The following is a 23351-nucleotide window of genomic DNA, read 5'->3' as shown; positions in this document are numbered from 1 at the left end:
ACAGTTGAAAATAGAGGAAACAGTGAGGTGATTAACCAGGGGGGAGAATGGGGGAAGAGTCAGAGGGTAAGGGGGGCGGTAAATGGTGATGGAAGGAGACTTGACTTGGGGGGGTGAACACACAATACAGGGTACAGATGACGTGTTATAGAATTATGCGCCTGAAATCTGTTCATCAGTGTCACGCTAATAAATTCAATTAAAAAAAGAAAACAGAGGGTAAAAGAGACAAAAAATGAGAGATCATTTCCTCCTTCAGAGACCTTGAGAGTTTGTTGTTAACCTATGAGGTTTTCCAAGCAAGATTATTAGTATTATCTTTTTAAGTTATTTCCTTCTGGCCACGGACAAAGGTGTATTTCTATAATAAATAATTATCAATTGAAGCACTTCTAATGAGAAGTATTAAAGCCCTGTAAGTTTATTTCAGGCAGTTTGAGACACTATGGGTCAAATAACCCTTAAGCTTCTCTTTAAGGAACTAAATTAGAATAGTCACCCAGGGAAATAAGAAAACAACCTTACTGAAGCTCACCTCATTTGTGACACATAATATGTTTAAATTGCTTTATCGACTTTACAAAGAAGCCTGCCAAATCAATCACAAGTGACAGAACTGTGATTGCTTCGATCAGGGTGTGAGGGGCCGCATTCCAAATTCAATGTGCGTGTTGAACTCCATTTCCATCCACAGTAATGAGAGTTCCGTGCGTTTACTACAGGTAAGAATGGCCCCATTTGGTACAAGGAGTGGGTTTCAGCAAGTTTTTTACTGTTTTCTCCAAAAAATAAAAGTTAATGAGGAACTGGGTACTCTTAAATATGTTTTGAAACTTTTTTCCTATTCAGTGATTTCTGAGGGAATTCAGGATAGTTTAATTCAATAAAAAATGCTCTTGATTCTCAGGAGTCCTTCTGAACATTTCGTGAAAATTGAGAGAAAACGTTTTCCAGGAGGCATTCTTCCCTTTTTCACTGCAGTATTTATATCCAGTTCTGAAGCAGAATAACACTCTGGTTTTTTAAGCATTTTTAGCAAATTCAGAAAATTGCTTTTCTATGGGTTTTTGTTTTGGGTTTCTTTTTATTTTTATTTTATTTTATTTTATTTTTTGTTTTTGTTTTGTTTTGGGGGGGTTTTTTGGAATGACAGTTGAGTCTTTGGCTTTAGTTGATATTGTTACTGGTGAAAAGCAAGTAATTGCTTGGTTTTGTGCCTTCAGTGAAATAGGGAGCCAGGAATTGCACTTAGCAAAGCTGCAGAACTGAATGGATTCAACATGCAGCTCCTAACCAGAAAGAGGTCTCAGAACAAGTGTGTTTGCCAGGAAAGGGAACTGCTTTATTGACAGGTTAATTTTCAGATTAGCTTTGGGAAATCTGAGATAAATAAATGAAATCAGACCAAAAATAATAATAATAATAAGGCCTGAATTCTTTTTCCTGGGGTTTTCAGAAAATAATCATTTCTTCCAATGAAATGTTTTGACATTTTCAGTAGGGAAACATGTTCATTGTAATGTTATGTGTATGGACTCTTAAAAACCCTTGTGAAAACATCTTTTATTTGTTTTAAGAGTAATCAGAGTAAAAACACTATTAAGATGTTAGCTGTGTTCTTCATTCCTATGGTAATATCCAAGCTTTCTAGGATGTTGCGATTCATTTTCTGGTTCAAATGTACCAATCTGGAGAAAATTCCTTTACTTGTTTTATAGTTCAATTTTTCATTTTTATAGTATATTTGTTATTATAGCTGTTTCACTTGTTTTATAGTTGCAGTGTTTTGAGGAGTCTTATTACTTAATGTCCACGGGACCTGTCTGTGTTTCTCCCCTTATTTTGCCTCATCTGCTGCTGGCTCTAATTCTCACCTTCTTGCTTTAAATAGATAGCTCCGTTACTACATTTCTAAAAATCGTCAGCACCTAAAAGGCTCCCTTGCACAATAGTGATCAACTTCACTCTATATATTGAATGCATGTGCTATTAAGCCACTTGGCAGGGACTGTGATTGAATTTTTGAACAGCCTCTGCTCCTACCACCTCTTGCTCTGTACTTAACAGATGCCCCGTAGATGTTTGTTGAATGACGGCGATACCCTCCTTTCTCCTGTCATATGTATGTCCCTGTCCCGGAATTCCAGGCTGCAGTGAACTGGAGCTTTGGGTCCAAAGTGGAGGTCTCACTATTGAATGTTACAATATTATATTGCTGTGGTCCCTTGGGAGGGAAATACCAACAAGGTCACACATTTGTGGACCAGCAGGAGCCCAAACGTAGCCGTCACCACTTGAAGCCCAGCCCTGCAAACTGAGTCTCCAGAAGAAAGAAGAAGAATCCCTAGTCTCAAAGAAGGCAGCTTCCATCCTTACTGAACCAGCATGTGGAACACACACATGTGTATGGACATACATGTGCTCCCCACTGTCCACAAGGAGAAAATACCATTAGCAACCATCTCAGCAAATAATTATGATCTATTGTGATATTTGTCCGAGTCTTAGTTCAAAGATATGGTGATTCTTAGAAAAAATGCATTTCCCATTTGGATCACTGTCTTTAAATGTCAAGTGCTTGAATACTACTTAAATCCCAATTATGCTTCAAAATAGTCTCAAAAGCAGATTTGAATGGGAATAAAGTGATGGTGTACAGTTTTCCACATAGTACTGTTAAGAGTGCTGTTAAGTGCAAACAGGGAAATGCTGTAATAGAGGGGTAATTCTTCATTTCAGGGTGTTCCACATGCTCTCCCTCATGCATTTACAAACAAAACATAAAGACAGAATTAGCAGTTAATTTAAGCTTTAGGTCTCATGTAGATTAATGCTAATGATGTAGAAAATTGTCAGGTGCACATAACAAAATAGAACTCGGTCACAAACCCCAGGGGCATTTTCAAATGTGGCTTCGCTTGGCATGTTTCAAAAATCTGTGGGACCTGTGTGTCATGAGGAATATGGTTGGACCGTGGTATTAAAAGCCAATGAGTAACATTCAAGAGCAGATTTAACCACTAGCATCTGTATCACTGGATTAATGTTTTGGAGTCAGTCATCGGGCTCATGGCGACTGGATTTTCTCTGGTTCATGCTAATAAACTAGGTTATTGATTTTAGGATTTCCTATGTATCTGAGGATAGTCCCTAAGATGTCTTTATAATGTTTCATGCTTAAGTTGTCAACAAAATGACAAGACAATGAGTAATCATTTTCTAATCATGTTGGAAGGGGATAAAGAGTCTATAAAACGACTCTTCCCAGCCTCAGAGCAACAGGAACATTCTTGCTCCCACTCCTCCAGCTGGGCAGAGGTCATCCCTACCTGTCTGCCGTCTTCCCTGGGGAATTAGCTGCATTCACAGCTTAAGGCCTTGGATAGTCAGAAATCTGCTTTCCAATATGTCTGAATGGCAGGAGAGCTCACAAGACACCTCAGTCTAAATAGGATTTTTAGCACATCGGGTGCTGTTCCGAAGTCAAGCAGGCTGGGTGGCTGTGTTGCTGGTGGTGTTTATTCATCTTCCTTTCTCGTTTCATGTGTATGGATGCACGCTTCTTAGCGTATATGCCCGGCTCTCTGGCTGTATGGGCTGGTGAATGCATGCATAGAGCGTGTGTATATGTAAAGCAGAAACTGAACCAAGGTAACAAAATGAACTACTGTATGCAAGAACTCTATGAAGTACACCCAGCTGCCGGCAGCAATTGCTACATGCAGGCCACTGATTATTACACGTATTTTGAAGATAGTCCGGGTTACAGTGGGTGCCACACGCAGGCTGTGACCAGTAACAACATATATATGGAACAGGCCTGGGCAGTGAATCAGCCTTATACCTGTAGTTACCCTGGAAACATGCTGAAAATCAAGGACTCTGACTTGGACATGGCCCTGAATCAATACAGCCAACCTGAATATTTCCCCGAAGAAAAGCCTACTTTTTCTCAAGGGCAGTCGCCATCTTACTCTCAAAAAAAAGGTAGGGACCATTTTACCTAAATTTATTAGAAGTTTCATTGTGTGTGAAAGTTACAGTTTGCATCAGCTCGGTCAAATATTTGAATGCTGAATGTTTGAAATGAAAAACAGCAGTGAAGAGAGATTGCCAGGTGATTGAAAGGGGTCCATGAACAACAAAGATTTCCAAGCACTTTTTTCCTTCATATATTAAAGCTGGATTGAGTTGTTTTTTAGAGCGTGTGTGTGGAGAGAGAGTGTGTGTGCCCAAAGTGATTATTGTCAGCTTCTTTGCTAAAGAAAACATGTAAAAAGCTTCTTCCCTTAGTGAATAAGTACCGTGGCGTTGGAAGTATGATAATTCTCCCAGTTCAGTTTCAGATTAAAAGCTCATTTGACTCCTTGGCACTTCATATGAAAAGTTTATTTTTAGTTAACTAGTAAAATATTTCAGTAATTTTTTGTACTACTATCATGGTGATATGTTAGGATTTGTAAATGTTTAGTTTAATATATTTACTTATCCATGTAAACTGTAAAGAATCTATGTGTAACCAAAGCAAGCTGTAAGAATATAAAACTCAGAAAGAAACTAGTACACTTTATATTGCCACTGTGTCCCTAAAGTTTGATGTGTCTGCGATCATGTCAAATGAACGCTCTGTATGAGAGTGAAATCTCCTTCAAAATATCCATTGTTGAAACAAATACAAACCCATTTATTTTAAGAGACATTGATTTTACAGTGCTGCTTAATTTTCTATCAATAGAACATTGCTTGTATTACCAAAAAGTAGAATAAGAGACAAATCAGTAGCTGTTAGGGAACTTCATAGTAATTGACAGATGGAAAATGCTTTCTAGAGTAGCTTAAATTCTAGTGCAAATATACCAGGAATTCATTTTTTTTCTGTGTATGATCTACAAGAATATTGCATAGGAAACCAGACAAACAGATTTCTGTAATTTGTAAGAATATGATGCCCATTGATCTTCAAATGTGAATTTCTCTGTAAAATTATCTTAAAATAGAAAGTGGTTTATTTGACTGACGCCTATAAAAATTATTATTTGCTTTTTTAATGTGACTATATGAGTTAATTAATAGCAGCCTGTTTTGAAAAAAATAAACAAAAAATTTTTTAAACTACAAACTAAATCTAAAATCCCTGTTCAGTTTTTACTCTTCTATAATTTCCAAATACGAACTATGAAGGAGATTATAGCATAAAATATATTCAACCTTGTTCATCTGCATTTTCATTTAGTTTTACACCCTTTTGAAGGGCATCACAATTTCTTATTTATTGCAAGGGGCAGGGGCAGACCATGTAAGTCCCCTAACGGGAACATTTGAGGTAGATTGTGTGCTTTGTATTTCACTTATATGCTTACAAGTAATGTATCTTTGAAAAGAAGTTAACATTGCCTTATTATACATGCCTGGGTATGCCTTTATTAGTGATGTAAGATCATTAGAAAATGTTGGTGCCTATCTCTCTATTTGGGCATCCCACTATTCCTAAAAATTCCTGCAAAACTTTTCATGCTTTTTACTCTTTTTTTCTTTTGTCTTTTTACTGTATTTTCTTCAACCAGCACTGGAGAATATTTGCTTATAAAACATTAAACCAGGGATTCTTTACTAATTAATTTGATGCATGAACTAGAGGTTAAGACACATTGTATGAATATATTGATGTAATTTCTCAAAGCCATATGCCATTAAAAGGCCACTGCCAGCTGCCAAACTCACTAAATCAAAAGCAGGCAAATATTCTTAAATGCGCCATTATTTACTGTTGCAAGTCTTTAAGCAAATCCCAGTAAAACTAAACCCAGCTGTTAACTGTCTCTTAGGACAAAAGGTCATAACCAACATGTTTATCCACATCGACCCATTATTGATTTTTGTTGTTACTGAAGGACATCAGTAATATCTCCTTATGGCAAAATTAAGGCTACAAACAGGTGTTCAGTGGGGCAGGCCTCCTTACTCCAATTGGATTTTTGCCTCTTTTCATGAAACTCATAATTGCTTCATCCATGTTTGTTGCTGTCACTAACAGCTGTATAAACTCTTCACTACTGCATCTGTCTTAACTTTTTTATAATTTTTTAAGGATGGCTTATTCTCTAACCTTTAATTGGAGTTTTCTGGTATGTAGAGAATGATCATAATCTTGGAGGTTTTTTAAATGTATTTAAGTACACATGGATGAAATAAAGGAAAGCTACAGGCAGAACCCAGTGTTAAGACTGGTATCTTAAAGGTTGACTTTAGAATGACTTTTAACTCTCTCTGCATATTTTTTCTGTTTTTACATTTATAGCCAAATATCACAAAGTTATCAAGCTCCTGGAGCACTGAGAACACAAACTAATGAAGAGTCAGAATTCAGTTTATTGAATCAAATTTAAAATAAGACTTTAAGACTTGGTGGGAGAGCCCATGTAATTTTCACATTGAGAAGGACTGAAGTGCAAATATAATGTCTGTCTTATTTTTCATATAGAATATGAGAAAACACATATTTCATTTTTAAAAGTTAGAGACAAAAGTGCTATAGCTATCACTCAGACGATATGAGCTCCTTTTTTTTTTTTTTTGGTCTTTCAAGTAACCCAATCATGACTTGTTAAGTTAAAATCGGTCATTGCAGCCAGTTCTGACGGCTTCTAATGTCCTCAAACAGCTTGAGGCTGGCCGCTCTGCAGGCAGCTTTGCCGGTGAGCCCCTGGGTCTGTTTACGCAGAGCTCTTTCCTGGAGTGTCCGCCCTGTGCTGCCCTTCTCCACAGGGACTCTTTGCTTCGCATTCAATGTGCCATCTTTCTAGGAACTGCAAGTCCAGAAAGTTGCCGGTGTGTTTGTATCAAAGTTGACGATCATGTCCAAGAGAAAAATAATTTCCTGTTTTGGAGCCAGGATCGAGGATATGGGGTGTGTTTGTCCAGTTCCGTTTTGGTTGAGTTTTGACATGTTCTTGTTCTCTAGCCAGTTTATGGGTTGCAGAGAGAAAAATGAATGACTTAAGCAGAAACTCCACATACAACTGTTCTTTCTGAATCTGTTTTCATTGCCCCTTGGTCTCAGAGAAGGAATCTAAATCTTTTTTCATGTCCCAGAGTCCTGTTGACTTGGTGTGAATACTTGTGTAGACATTAGAAATGGAAATTAAATGGTAAGGTTGGGGATGTTTGAAGTGACCCACATCAAGAGTCTTGGATTAAAAAGAGCAGTTATGCCCAAAGATATATGATTTCTAATTAGAATTTCCTTGACCTCTTTTAAAGTTGGAGGATTGCTATACCATAGAGTTGGGGATGTGGAAGTTTCGAAGTCTGCACAGGTACCCTAAAATGCTAGAATCACACTCCTAGTGAGACAGGCAGGACAGGGAACCAAAAAAATGGCAAGATTTACAAGTCCCATTGCGTACTCTCTCCCAATCATGAACTTGAATATGAGATGATTGCACATTATGTCTATTTCTCTTTCTAAAATTCCTTCCCCTTCCTTCCCTTCCCCTCTTCTCCTCTTTGTCTCTCCCCCATCCCCACCCATCCCTCAGTCTCTCTCCCTCAGTCTTCCTCTTTCTCCCCACTCCCATCTCTACTCTTCCTCTCTAGTTGAATTTCTTTAATTTAAACACATATGCAATCAGTCCACCCCATGAACTGTTGCAGACACCATCTCTTTAAAATGTAGTAATACTCAAGAGGTTAATGCAACTGTAGATTTTTCTACAATGTTTATGTAATTGTAAGAATGCTGATATAAGGCTAGAATATAAATTAGGTACTGCAACCCATACACTCTTAAGAGACAACACCACTCCAGAAAATAGTAGGGTCATTTTGTAGAATACATAATATACTCACTATTCAAAAGGTTAAAGAGAAGTGCCTCTCAGCTCCGAGAAATGAGAGCAAAGTAAGAAACAGCAGTAGTTTCCAAACCAAGTCTAAGTGCAGACAAAAGCATGAGCTGGCTCTTCTTTCTTTTCTGTGTTGTCGAAGGCATGTCCTTCAGAGATTTCATTAGATGCCCTAACCTCATCCTAGAGCATTCGCTGCCACTCCTCACAATGGAAACTAATAGCAGGAGCCCACAGCATTAGGAGAGACTGAAGTCTGATGCCTGGCAGGCTTGGGAGAGAACTAGGTGCTGCTTATTGTCCGCATTCAGAGTTCACGTCCACCACCTCGCATGTGAATACTTCCCCACAAACTCAAAGCTTTTTGCTCAGCTCCCAGCATTCGGATGCATTCAGCCTGAGTTCTAATTGCTGCCCGCTCTACCACGTGCTCTGGTCCAGCTTTTATGACCCCAGCTTTTTGTTCTGATACTAAGTACCAGTGCCCACTTAGCATTTACATTCTTCCCTTCCCAGACCCTCAGGACTTCCAGCTCCCGTGCGCTGTCCTTGGTACCACCCCCATCTCAGTTCCCTCTGTACTAGATGCCTTCCAAATATCCTCAGTTCTCCTGCACCCTCCCAGAATGTGCCCCGCCCTTTCTCCTTCCCCTGCCTGCAGAGTCTTCCCACCATGTTGTCCTGTCTTCTTCTCCCCACGGCCACCCCTTGGCTCCCTCAAAGACTTCTGCTTCCAGCCACTCAGCGGCAGTCCTCCCCTGCCCTCAGCACCCACCACAGCCTCCTCCTCAGCATTCAGACCCTTTCCCATGAGCTGTTAGATCAAACACTAACTCCCCCGACTCTTCCTTTCCCTAAAGGGTTCCATTTTGTCTCAGGCTTGTGCTTCCGTCCACATCCTCTGTTCCAAAAATCTTGGCCAGTTTCTTCACAAGTTCCTCTCTCCGCCGTGCTGCCCCCACCCCTGAACCAATGAGTGATGCTTTCGTTCTACCCATTACCCACTGCCAGCCACACGCCAGCGCGCATCGCACCATTCTCAGCCTGCGGCACTTCCGGTCACTGACGAAGCTCATTGCCCATCAGCCTCTTCTATGTCATCAGCACCATATTCAAAGGCAGGTGCCCTTGTTTTATACAATGGCACTAACTGATGAGCATAGGTCACTTTTTTGAAAAGAAAATGAACTATGTGTCATAGGTATTAGACCAGTTTCTCAGCCTTGTCACTGTCAACATTTGGAGCCAGATAACTCTTTGTTGTGGGGGTTGTCCTGAGCCTTGTAGGGTCTAGCAGCATCCTCAGTCTCTATGCACTAGATGCCAGTAGCACTCGATGCTCCCATCCCCAGCAGTGAAAACCAACAATGTCTCCAGATACTGCCAAAGGTCCCATTGGGGCCACAGTCACTCCACTACATTAAATGAACTTAATATTTAGAGATCATCTGTAGCAATGGATTTTTTATACTGTGAAAATCCCTCCTCCGTTGTCATATTGAACAACTTAGATTTTTTTGCAGATTGAGCTGTTTCACTTTTTTTTCTCAATCCTCCACTCCCCACCCAGCCCCCAATCAGACTGAACTGTATCAAAATGTAGTACACTTGAACAGGCATAGACATATATGCATGCAACCTGCTACTTACATATATGTTATAGGTCATTCCCATAGCCTGAATTTGGGTTCTATTTGTCATGTATGCTTATTTATGTCAACTTCGTGTAGATCATTAGCACCATGAGGCCAGTAACCTCCTTCACGCTCCGTGAGGTGCTCCCGTACCATAACCGCAGGGTATACCCGCAGGGAGGCCAGTGCAGCTGACAGCAGCAGTGATGTTATCCTGATAACAACGTAGCCACCCCTTCTCCTTCATGTAACATCAGGCTGAAGAGCTGATAGCCCCCACTGTTAGAGCTATAATCTTGCATCTCACTCTGAATGGATTCTCAGATAAAGAAAGGCAAACATTTTACTCAAACGTGCAGGACATGAAATAACTGAGGGTGTTCTGTGTGAGCCCAGGGCATTAAGTTGACTCTTATAGCAAAATCAGAGGCAGCTGGAACCCATTGCCAGTGACCCTTTCCACTCCCCTCCCCCTCCCCACCCTTCTAATAAACTGCACCTTCCTGCTTTTTAACCAATCTCCTTTAAAACAAGAAATCATCTCATTAGTACCAGAGTTTGAAAATTCTAATGCCTACAAGCACCGGAGCTGATACTGATGACAGAGAGGCACAGTTGCTGCATATGGACTGCTTAATTGAAGTTTTTCAAACCCCCATATGCATTGTTTATGTGTTATAAGAGTATTTTTACTTCCATAAAGAAATATATTCTCTTCCATTTTTCTTGAATTACTTTTGTCTTCCCACTTTTGACAAAGATAAGAGTTCTGTGAAATACTTCTTTACTTATAAAAAGACATAATGCAAGAATAAACATAAATGGCAACTGACTTTTCACCCCTGAGTTGGGACTGGTGCTGACTGGGAAAAACTAGAAAGTATGCCTGTCTTTTAGGAGGTAGGCTGCCCTTATCAGTTCAATTGATTGCTGCTCTGTGAAAATCTGGGCTCATTATTGCCAGATCTTCCAGTCTTTCACAGGAAGCAAGAAATCTGGGTTTTATATGAAATCTCCTGGTTTTCAAAACTGGCTGAGATTTTTAAACACTCTGCAAGCCAAACACTGTAGACTGCCAGTGTGTGTACCCTGTGATTAAAACTTTGACTGAGGCTCATTATACTAATCTATTTTCCCTTTCCTGGTGATTTGCATCTTCAAGTCATGTAGTTCTAATTGTAGATTGAAAAGTTATGTCAACCACTAAGAATCTGAGCCTACAGGCATAGGGAGAAGGAAGGTTCTTCCTGTGCACAAAACTATAGTGTGCCCAAGCCTACCCCCCAAAATTAATATATTTTAGTTTCAGGAAATCTGGAGTCAGAAGAAAGAATCTGAAACTTGCATTGCCCCTCTTTTTGCCCTAAGACTTTTAGATGGTGGAAATCCAGAGTCTGTTGTCATCATGACCTCTCCCCTTTGCCCTCCTCTCACCTCTGACCTGGTCCTCCTTTCCCTTCTTTACCCCGCAATGCCCTAGAGTTTAAAATCTTGGGACTCCGTGTCTACTGCCCCCCAGCAGCAAGGACCCTGCCAGCCAGAGAGCAAGGTGGAAAGCCAAGATGCTCAATGATTTCACTAGGGTAGTAGTGGGAACAGAAAGATGGTCGCTGTTCTGAGAAAACATTTTGTGAGGTGGGAGCCTCTGAGGCACCTCTGCTGAGAATTTGTGGACCACGATGCAAGAATACCTTTTCAGTCAATGCTGTTTCAAGTTTGTAACCAGTGTCTTACACACTAGGCCCATACATGTTTGTTAAATAAATGGATGGATGGATAGATGAAATGGATATATTGTTTCTCAGAGGGTTAAGATTAACATTATGCAAAACTTGGTGCCTAATACCAAGAATCAAATGTAAAAGGAATCAGAATTAGTATGTTGGGAAAGGCTAAAAGATGAACCATTCAAGATTTTTGAAGTGTATAAAGAATGGGGGAAAACTTAACTCAGAAGGGTCTATGCTGTGGGATGAACTGAAGAGGTTCAGTATTAAACTGGAAGAATAACTAAACATGCTGATTATTGAGCTCCCTTAGAGGTGTTGATATACAGTCTCAACTGATATCCTGACTCAAACCATTCAGGGTTCTTTGTTGGCTCTAAGTTGATAGTTCCAAGGATGAGTCAACAAATCGACTTTTGTCACCTCTCTGAACTGCCCAAAGCATTTCCTAACACCAGCAATAACATTGCTCCTTTTAGATGCCAGAGGTGCTTCTGCTAGGTAAATGGTCTTATGCAGAAGTTAAGTTCAGCCATATTGGAAATGGTCTCCAAGCTCAGTTTCTCTGCTAGACCTTTCTTCCTAGGTGGCAACTTCTACTTTACATCTACCACCAAGATTATTCTGCCTTATGTTCTCATCTTTTCCCTAAGGACTGTGTCTACGAAGCTGACAAAAGGTGCCAGTGTTTCTTCTCCTAGGATCTGAGATGCTGTTAGAATTCACTCAAGAGAATTAAACAAACCAGGCTTCTGATTTTACACATGCACAGGAAAAACCTTGAATCCAATGCCAACCAAAAAGCCAAGCTTACTGCCATGATTTCCAGCACCTGTATACAACATCCCCTTCCACATGCCAACTCTCTCTTAGAATCAAGTTTTCTAAAACTAAAGTTGATTACAACGTGTGTACACCTTGACAACATTCGCTAAGTGGGAAGCCAGTCATAAAAGACCATGTTTTGTATGATTCTATTTACATGAAATTTCCAGAATAGGCAAATCTGTAGAGAAATAGAAATTAAATCAGTGGTTTCTTAGGGCAGGGTGGGTGGAAAGGATAGGAGGAATGGGGTTGGGGGAGTGACTTCTAAAGGCACAGGGTTTCTTTTTGGGATGATGAAAATGTTCTAAAGTTGATTGTGGCAATGATTTCACAACTCAGTGACTATGTTAAAAGCCACTGAATTGTGGTATGTGAATTATATCTTAATATAGCTTCTAATTAAAAAGGTACAAAAATGTGAGTAATGTTTTACCATGTCAACCTTTTTTATATGCAGGATATACTTATCAATTCATGAGACATTGCCAAGTGCCAACTTAAGAAAATCTAAAGCCATTTGTTGAACAAACAGATGGAGTTTGCTTTCATAATAATATGCTTGATAGAGTGGCAATGTAGTTTACTATTCTAAAAAATAATGCACCTGAGTATTTAAAAGCTAGGGAAAATGTGTCACCCATAGACACATCATCACAGGTCCTAATTGTTTTCTGGGCGTTATTAACCATGCTTCTTTAACAGTCACCTGATATAATGTGCAGGTGTTAATTCTCAGATAAGCGGTGTAGCTTCCAGGGTTGTTTCTCATATTTGTCTCTAGACAAAACCCAATACTGACATCCAGTTCGTGTCCACGCCTGGCAACAGGCCTGGCACCACACATGCATGTTCCTTACCTGGGCATATTGCCAGCATGTGGCACACCTGGTGATCATGAAAAATGACAAAGATGGAGACACTGATGTCAGAGAGCAGGAGATAAAGTTAAGTTCTCCAGCAGAATTGGTTAGCACGTGATGTTGTCAAGTATATCCAGTAACCTTAAGAGAACCCCCCGCCTTCCTATTCATTATATGCGGAATGTTACTCCCTGATGGAAATTATTTAATGATGGATAATGGACTTAAGCAAAATGACTGATGTGTCATTGCCTGTGGTGACCATTTTGGGTAAATGGATGGTTCTGAGTTAATATTTAGAGAAAAGAAAGAGTTGGGTGGGGTGCACCAGTATCATCATGTAAGCAACTGCTACCAGCTTAAGTGGATGTTTTTGTAGAAGTTTTGATTATTTAACTAAAGATTTGTTTAATCACCTATTCATCCACCCACCAAGATAATCTAGGAAAAATCAGAGAACAAAGCAAAGCATCCATCAGGCTAGCATACAGAAAACAGAGGGGGCCCATTCCACTCTCAGATTGAATTATCATGAGATGCCAGGTTCATAAGAACCTGAAAGGTCAAACAGTTCAAACGTCTGCATAAACTGCTGAGCTACGGGGAGGCGGAATCCAGTCCTACAGCCAACGCCAAAGATAAAGCAGGTAGAGTGAGAGATGGCAAGGGACCTGCATCTTCCTATGCCTGCTAACATTCTCTGGCCCTCCCAAGGCATGTCCCACAGGCAACACACTGTCTAACTGTATTATAATTTGTTCCTGAATGTGATATTGGAAAGAAATGACATGTACTTCTTTTTCCCTTTTCTCTGCCATCTGCACTTGACATCAAGAACTCAAAATTCTTTACTCTAATCAATTGTACATAATCTCTATGTATAAGAAGTAGCTTTCCTGACATTGATATGTCTATTCCATCTGCCTTTACCAGGAAGGTGCAGTGTTTTAATAATTGGGTTACTTTGATGTTTAAAGTTACTTTGTGTTTTATAAGGATGTGTTTCAATGCACACACAAGCATTTATACACCACAGCTATACACGCATACTAATCTCAGATGAAGAAACACCAAAATGCTACAGTAGTCATCTTTGTGGTGGAGAGCTGATAGGTAAATCTGTGCTTTGCTAGTTTACATCTTCCAATTTTTCTATAGGGAACTGCATTACTTGTGTAGGATTTTTAATTTTAAAAATTTGGACTTGGTAAGGAACTAATAAACACATTATTTTTGAATCATAGAGACTGACCACTGAAGTCCATTGATAAATGTTAAGTCCAGAGCATCTCTGACCATTTTCACTATAACCCACCCCCAATTCTACACACTTGATAACTAATTAGTTCTTTGGACACAGAGTCTTACTGGAATTTTTATGTTGTTTCTTTGTGTGGATGGACTCCACAAAACTGTATTTAGAATGAATCAATGCCTAATGAGTTTTCCTGTAGATTTTGTATGTCTTATGAAATTTGAGCCCCAGCACCATCCATTACTTAACAGATCACTAGCTCTTGGAGAAGCTTAAATCTGGATGTCTTGGTCTTAATTGGAGTGGGATCTTGGTTTCTTGACCAAAAACCAAACTTTCTAACTCAGTTTTCATTAGGCCAGAAGTTTGGACCTGTATTTGCATTATCATCTCTTTCAAAAACCCCTGCTGAGATCTTTAGTCCTTTCCATCTATAGGTTCCAGATACAACCACCTCCCTTATGTTCTCTGCCATGGGCCAGTGACAGCGATGTTGAAAAACTGGGGTGCAGTCATCAAAGGAAGCAAGTGCCAGACCCCCGGGTTTCAGCATGAATGACAGGATTCCTGCCCTCTAGCTGGAATTACACAAACCTATTGTGAATCAAAGATTACAGTCTAAGGGAGGAAGAAGTTCACAGTGGTTACAGTACAGGTTATAAAGGACTCTTGAGGAAGCGCAAGGAGGTATGGGGGCACCCAGTCTGGACTTGAGCTGAGGGCTGGGCAGGAAGGCGTCTCTGAGATTTCCCTTTTGTGATTCTGGACATAGCCCTATCCCAGTGCCTACCACATGATATGCAGATGATCTCTTGTTGTCTGTGTTCCCCACTACACTGAAAGTGTCCCCCAAAATTAAAACCATCATCTTTAGATCCTTATATAGTGTTACCTATATAAACATTTATCAAATGAAACCATCCTCTTTTATTTCCTTCATCTCTTTGTTTTTTAATAACAGCTTTATTGAGACATATTTCAACATACCATAAAATTCACACATCTAAAGTGTACAAAATTTATCCATACAAAACTGTTTTTTCCATTAAATGGTATTTAGTATATCCACAGAGCTGTGCAACCATCAACACTACACAATACCAGAACATTCTCTTTACCCTGAAAAGAAACGTTGTATTCTTTAGCAGTCATTTCCCATTCTTCCCACCCTCCGGGCCTTGGCGACCATTCATATAATTTCTGTATCTATGAATTTGCCTATTCTAGACATTTCATGTAAATGAAATCGTAAAGTATAATATGTGGCCTTTCACGTCTAGCTTCTTTCATTTAGTGTAGCGTTTTCAAGGTTCATCTGTTTTGTTGCATATCACAATACTTCATTCCTTTTATGGCTGAATAATATTCCATTGTGTGGCTGTACCAACTTTTATTTATCCATTCACCATTGGATGGACATTTGAGTTATTTCTACCTTTTGAATATTATGAATAATGCTGCTTTGAGCAGTCATGTACAGGTTTTTGCATGGGCATAGGTTTTCAGTTCTCCTGGGTGTAGACCTAGGAGTGCTATTTTTGAGTCATTTGTGACTTTATGTTTAACATTTTGAGGAACTGCCAAACTATTTTCCAAAGCACATTTTACTTTCCTACTAGCAATCTCTGAGAGTTCCAGTTTCTCTATATCCTCACCAACATTTGTTATTTTCTGTCATTTTCACTGTAACCATCCTTGAGGAAGTTAATTGGTATCTCACTGTGTTTTGGGTTTGCATTTCCTTGCAATGGTGTTGAGCATCTTTCCATGTTCTTTCCTTCATTTTCACCCTTTTTTTTCTCTCATTGAGAAATGACCAGGACTGGAAATACAGGACTCAGTTGCTTACACATATAGGGTGGGGCAAAAGTGGGTTTACATTGGTGGGTATATAAAATATAAAGTTTATTCTTGTATTATTACTTCCTAATTATATTATTTTCTGTAAAAATACTATAAACCTACTTTTGCCCCACCTTGTATGTTTCTCAAAGGAAGAACCCATGTCTTATTTGTCTTTATAGTCTCAGAACCTAGCATAGTGCTAAGTACATAGTAGATGCTAAATGAGTGTTTTCCAAATTCATAGATGAACTTTTTGCTTAACACACAAATCTTTCAGTCCCCTTTTTTTCTGCCTGGATCCCTCCCAGAACTATTTATTAAAATGTCTGATGAGAGTTTTGAAACCCTGAAGTGAACTCAACAGATGACTCGTGGTTTCCACAATAGAGAAGTAAACTAAGAAAGACTGGAATATTTCAAAGGATAATCTTATATGTGACCAAATCTCACTTGGAAGTCATTTCTCTCTCTCTCTCAGGAAGGGACATTTTATTAAAAATAAAGTCTGAGCACAGTAATTTCTAAGAAGTTATAAAAATGAGTCACTCTTCTGTTTCCTTTATGGCTCTGTTCTAAAAATTTAGCCCTTGGTGACCTAGATTAACAAAAGATCTGGTAAAACAGCATAAATCATCAGTCATTTCAATCTGGCTAATTTTTATTGAAACTAGTAAGCATTCACTGCATCAAAGAACTTCATAAGGGACCATGATCAGGAGAAAGAATGATTTTGTTTTCACAGCTTCTTCCTTCTCCACATCCCAACAAATCAGACCTTGTTTGATTTTTTTGGTCTCATTAAACTATGTGCTTTTATGGTGAACTGTGGGTCCATGTGAAACTGAATTTTCCCTTCTGAATCCATTTTTTGATTGGACATCATCTACAAATGAAAAGAAAGAAGCACAGGCAGCTGGGAAGTAAACCACTTCTGTTTTTGTTTTTAAATGTTACCTTTCTGAGTAAAGGAATATAAACTAGTATACACTATTAGTTCTGTAGCTATGGATTTGTCATAATTGGATTTTTTTTCTTAATAAACAGAACCTCTATTATTTTACACTACCCAATGTTGTTGGGTTGTGTATCATGATATCACAGGTTTACCAAATTTATGTTTAGATGGCCTTATTCATTCTACTTAAAGTTGACTATTTTTAGAAACAGACCAGCATAACTTATACTGCAGGGCTAGAAGTTAGTTGACCTAGGTTTAGTCTCTGCTGTTAATTTCTGGGGTTACCCTGAAGAAGGCAAGCTTCTGAAGGCCTATTCACCTCAAAAAGTACTTGATCATCTCCCAGGATCTTTCCAGCTATAAAATTTTCTGAATTTATTTGCATGGTGCCTTGATTTCAAAGTAGATCAAGTCTTCTAAGAACGAGATCTAAAATAAGTTTTATGAAAGACACTGTGTTGCCCAGAATCTAGAGCTCTCCAGGAGTCTCAAATGCTGGCCTCTCTGCATGATTCATTGGCTCCAACAGCCTGTGAGTCAGTTCCCACTTGCATAGCAAGAGGGATCTATTTCTAAGGCATTCCTAAATCCTGGGCCTTATATTCACTCTGTTAAGTGTGAGATAAAATGCTAGATAAGATACTGGAGAAATATATTAAATGTTTTATTTACCTTTTATATTTAAAACTCAATGGTCAGGAGATATAGATCCTAAAGCAAAAATTGTATTAAAATGTATAAAATAATTGTCTTGCCTTCTCTGTCACCCACCTTACACACTGTTCTCTCCTTATCCTCCTCCTGGCTTGGGGTTTTGACTTCAACACAATATTATTTTCTCACGTTCCTCTTTCTTCCTCCTTCACAGGATACATCCCCAGTTACTTAGACAAGGACGAGCTATGTGTGGTGTGTGGTGACAAAGCCACTGGGTATCACTACCGCTGCATCACCTGTGAAGGCTGCAAGGTAATTGCCCCGGGCTCCGCCCAGCTCCAGGCTCCTCCCAAGACTCTCCTCCCCAGAACAGAATGATCTTCCAGGTGTCTGGTTGTCCTCTTCATTTTTTGGCATGTTCAAGAACTAAATTCTTTTCCAAATCAAAAAGGGCTAAATGGATTTTGGGGAGAATGTAATGTCTGTTTTTTTAGACAATAAAATAATGAAAGAAGAAGAAATTAGCAAAATTCTCACTTTGCATTTTAAAATACGTAGATACAACATATTATCATGCCAAGAAATTATCATTTTCTTCCTGTTTTATCTCCAGTGTTTTGAGGAGACAGAGCTCGCCCTACCACAGGCTGTTTGCCACTATTAATCTGAACAAATATGCTCATTTTTAAGGTCTCCATTGGGGAAATATTTTTGAGACTACTTAAATTCAGTTATGTTCTGAAATTACCCAGATTGGCTTTCTGCACTGCCTGCAGTCAATACGTAAATTCTGATCATCCCATCAGCTAACTTTAAGCTCTACAGACTCATCTTCAAGAGATACTTGACAAGAATACACCAGTAATCAACAGTCAGTTCACATTCCAAAAGTGAGCCTAAATTTGCCTACTTACAATTTGTCATCAAAGTTAACATGAGCTTTCTGACCAACATCTTTTTGGTCCACCAACCAAGCCTAGAAAAGAAAGTCTACTATAAAGATAAATAAAGCTTAACCCAGGGCCATAGCCAGCATTCAACTAATGTTTTATAAATGAGGAAGTATATTAAGACAGGGAAAGACTTTTTACATTTTTTTCTCATTAAATGTTTCATTTATCTTTTATACTTTAAAACTAAATTATCACAAGATAGAAATTCTAAAACAAAAGTTGTATTAAAATTTATAAAACAATTCCGTCTTCCGTCACCCATCCTACCTCCTCTCCTCTTCCCCTCCTCTGGCCACCCCCTGTCCTACTTACCCTTAACCCTAAACCCCCAAAATCAACACATTAGCTAGCAGCACTGTTTACAATAGCCAAGTGCTGGAAACAACCCAAGTGCCCATCTGTAGATGAGTGGATCAAAGAACTGTGGTACATTTACACAATGGAATACTATGTAGCAGAAAGAAAGAAGGAACTCCTGCCATTTGCAACAACATGGATGAAACTAGAGAGAATTATGCTTAGTGAAATAAGCCAGGCAAAGAAAGAAAAATACCACATGATATCACCTAATACAGGAGACTAAGGAACAACACAAACAAATGAACAAAATTGAACAAGGAACAGAATAACAGTTATGGGGCGGGGGTGCGAGAGGAAAAGGGGTAAGTAGGGGAAGGGTTTAGCAAAGGAACTAATATAAATAACCCATGAACATGGACAACGGGGTCAGGATGGACCGTAGGAGAAGGGGTGGGCTGGGTGGGGGGTAGCAATGAGAGAAAAAGTGGGACAATTGTAACAGAAAAACAATTTTTAAAAAAATCAACACGTTAGCTCAGTTTTAAGGTGAGGTGCCCCATTTTCCCAATGGAATTATTTTCCATGCAAATCTTTGTGTCGGAAATTAGGAAACATTTACCAGAAGTCTGCTAAAATCCTGCTACATCCATTGGAAAGAAGACATTTCTAAGGTCCCAAGGCCTTATACCTGCAATTTGAAAAGTGATACAATGTGTACTCATTCATCCAGATCCATTTGATCTGGAATTTGTAACATTTTAGCAAGGATTAGGCTAAAGGTTCCTGCTACATCTACGAAAAGAATGTCTTAAGGAGTTTAATTACATATAAATCCTGGTTATTTACTAATTGGGGGACTTGCAGACAGTCTCTTGAAAGCAGTTTTATTGACTTGATTTGAAAATAATAAAACTGCATTGCTTTAGACTCATTCTCTTATTTCAAAAGTTCAATAATTCAAGTGGGCCTTTTTTTCTAAATTAGCCCCAATTCATAAGGCTTTACCAGCCTAATCATGCAGCACTAAGGTTCTTTCAAATCAATTTCAAATGGTAAGTTTTGAATTCTGGGAGAGAATCTAATGAAAATTACATTCAATAATCAACTCCCAAAATGACTCTAAAGACTGAATGTGCCCTACAGAGAGGACTTAATGCCCATTTAGCAACTGACTTAAACCAAGGAGGATAAATAAAGCAAGTTAACCTTTAATTCTGCCTCACACACATCTTCATGATAATCAAGAAATCCACTAGCCTCTTTCCCCCAAATCACAGGATATCTGGCGCCTGATTCAACTGAGGTTTACTTAAGAGAAGAAATCATGTAGCATAAAGCTAGATTTCTCAACCTCGGCCTTTGTGTGAGATCAGAATCCTGTTTCTAGGATTGCCTCATTTCTAAAATCAGAAGGAAGCCTTCCTAGGGTGGTTATGCAGATTATTTAATGTCAGAACAGTGTCTTGGAAAAAGACAAGTTTTTCAAATGAAACACAGCTTTTAAGTGTGGCCAAAGATTTTTCTAAAAAAGATTACATTTTACATATTGTTTATTCAGACTTGTCATTTAAAAATATTTCTACCCCATACTTGCAATTGTGTATAAGGAAAATCATTTTTGCCCGTTTTGTCCCTGAAGACAGTGAAAATCTTCTGGAGATGTTTTGTGTGCTTTGATGGGCAAGTGTTTAATGCATCTTTTGTAGAAAGTGTTGATAATGCCCCACAATAAGTCTTTTGTGTGGTTTTTTTTTTTTTTTTAAGCAAGACTAAAAGCTTTTTTAACAGTTGTCCAACTATTGCACTTAGAGGTCGACAACTTAGCCTCATCTCAGACCACTAAGAAATGGATCCAGGTCTTCTCAAAATTCAGGGAAACACATCTGATGTTGATTTATAAAAGCACGACCTTCCCTCACCAACAAATTGTCAATGAAATATATGTCCCTGTTCAGTTGCTGGGACATTTGTCAGCTCACCTCAAAAAAGATTTGTTTATAAGTAGACTTTTTAAATATTTTCCATCCTACTTCATTCACTTCTGGGACTTATTTTGTCACTTTTTGAAGTTAAGGAACCTAGCATCTTTACATTTACTTAAATGTAATATGGTCCCTCATCACATGACAAAATATTTATATTATAGCTCAGAGGAGGCTGACATCTTAAAAGGGATTTGGTCTATGAAGTAAGTGCCCAAGAAAAGTCATCAGAGATAAAAGTCACAGAGAAGATAGTACAATGAATAGCAGAGCCTGCTACACTTTTTTCAAATTAAACAAAGTATGAATTATTGTATTTGTTTCATTTAAAAACTCACAGAGTAGCCTTTTTGGAAAAATTAATGTTAGTCATTCTTTCCTTAGTGTTGTCTGACTCTTCAGTATGTTCCTCGCCCCCAGAACATGGGTCACCATCAGAATATGGGTGAGAAAGTGTCTCCCCGATTTTGGACAGAGCATTGACTGTCCTGTGCCCACACAGGACGTCCATATTCTCACTGGCTGCCTGGTATCTCCACCTCTAGGGAAACTTTGCCTCCTCTAGAAGGAGGTATGCTACCCAGCCCCTCTCCTTCTGGTGTCTGACAAATGCCTTCTTGCCTGGACTCTCCTGGTTTCTTTTCCCTCCAGGCAAGAGTACCACCTGAAGGATAGATTAGACAGAGGGTAACAGAGATCAAGGATGGTGGTGGTGTCATAGGGAAGCTTATTTTTCACTCTGTGCCATGCACTGACAGTCATACTTTAGCATGACTTGCCCACCTTGAATATCTAGGGAAACATTGCCATCCTGCCAAACAGGTACACTGTGTGTGATTTAATGGATCTCATAACAACAGTATATCAATATCATTCAAACTAATGGACTCAAGTGTGTGAGGATGCAAAACCCAAATACAATATGACAGTTTTTCTGTTAGAACTTGAATACGCATGCCCCCAGATCAAGTCCATTCATTGCAGTTATTGCTCTCATTATTTCGTTTTATTCCTCTTTGCCCAGTATAAAATCTCACCTTTGACCTTTTCTTCATAAGGAAGAGCTCTTATGTCTGAGTGAGAAATATGCAAATGGTATGTGTACATAATAAAAGCCAAGAAAAGTTAGTTAAACAGATTAATTAAAATTTGGGCTTAATCTAGGTCAGTTTATTATTTCAATCCCATTATTTATGTAACCAAGTTAGCGGTCCCCCTTAAGCTGTAGTTGACGACACTTTTGAAAATGTGTTTTGCCTTGCTATTCTACTAAAATGAAGGGTTTTTGTGTTTTTTGTTTCTTTGGTTTTTTTTAGGCGTGACTTAGAGGGCACTATTAATAGTATGCTCAGATAAAACATTTAAATAATACAGTAAAACTGGATTCAGTTTATATTTATATCATATAGGTAATTCAGTAAATAAGATGTGGAGTCCAAATCCCAGATTCCAGGCCAACATCCAGCATGTACTTACCATGTGACTTCGGACAAGTGATCTAACCTGTATGTGGCTTTGTTTTTCATCCCCCACAATGAAGATACTGAGTACCAACTACATAAGATTGTAGAAGAGATAGAAGATAAGTGTCTACAGCACTTGGCAATATGCCCCTCACAAGAAGTGCTCTCTGCCATTATTAATTCCTACAATACCAAAGGATAGTTGCCAAGACTTAAGTGTCACGTCCAGGAAGGTTCTAGTAGAACACACTTCTGAGAGTGTTATATAAGCCACCGAAACCAGGAAGGAAATGGTATCCTCAGGACTCCTTACAGTGGCACTCTCCCTGCCTTAAGAAAGGACGAGATATATTGCACTTTAGGGTGCATTTCGATGGATTCTGGAGAAAAAGAGTGTGCTGAAAGACCCCAGTGTTATGAGCTATGGGAGAAATTGGTAGAGAGCCTGAAATGTTCTACTCCCTAAGTACTGTTGTTTCAAGGACTAGCTGAGCTGGTCATGACCATCTCAAGAGTCAGAAACGAGAATTAAACTAAGTCTTTAGAGGCAGTTACATTCAATTAATTACTAAATGATTAAATTATGATGACAAAGTACTGCAAGGATGCAGCGCACTTACTCTCCAGTATAAAGTACAGCAAATCTCTTTTTTAAAGTATATTCTGTTGATTATGCTATTACAGTTGTTCCAGTTTGTCCCCCTCCACCCAGTACCCTCCTTCCTTCCAGCAATCCCCTCCTTAGTTCATGTCCATGGGTCATGCATATAAGTTCTTTGGATTCTCCAGGTCCTCTACTGTTCTTAACATCCCTCTGTCTATTTTATACCTACCAACTATGTTTCTTAATCCCTGTACATTTCCCCCTATTCTTCCCCTTCCCTGCCCCCCACTGATAACCTTCCAAATGATCTCCATATCTTTGATTCTGTTCCTGTTCTAGTTGTTGGCTTAGTTTGTTTTTGCTTTTGTTTTGTTTCTTAGATTCAGTTGTTGATAGTTGTTTTCATTTTAACACTCATAATTTTGATCTTTTTCTTAAATA

The 23351-nt window shown here is 38.9% G+C and overlaps 1 protein-coding gene across 5 annotated transcripts in view; it reads left to right on the top strand.

Moving 5' to 3' along the window:
* The window catches only part of THRB (thyroid hormone receptor beta), a 328683-nt gene that overhangs the window by 279593 nt on the left and 25739 nt on the right, over positions 1 to 23351 (top strand). For all 5 annotated transcript variants that reach the window (XM_090284392.1, XM_090284394.1, XM_090284395.1 and 2 more), the window contains one exon: positions 17820 to 17920. In XM_090284392.1, coding sequence (XP_090140518.1) covers positions 17820 to 17920 — 101 coding nt within the window. The remainder of the gene's footprint in view (positions 1 to 17819; positions 17921 to 23351) is intronic.

Source organism: Furipterus horrens, unplaced genomic scaffold (assembly GCF_987537825.1).
Source record: "Furipterus horrens unplaced genomic scaffold, mFurHor1.1.pri manual_scaffold_7, whole genome shotgun sequence".
In the NCBI taxonomy this organism is placed as follows: Eukaryota; Metazoa; Chordata; class Mammalia; order Chiroptera; family Furipteridae; genus Furipterus; species Furipterus horrens.
This window is presented reverse-complemented; position numbering and strand designations above follow the sequence as displayed.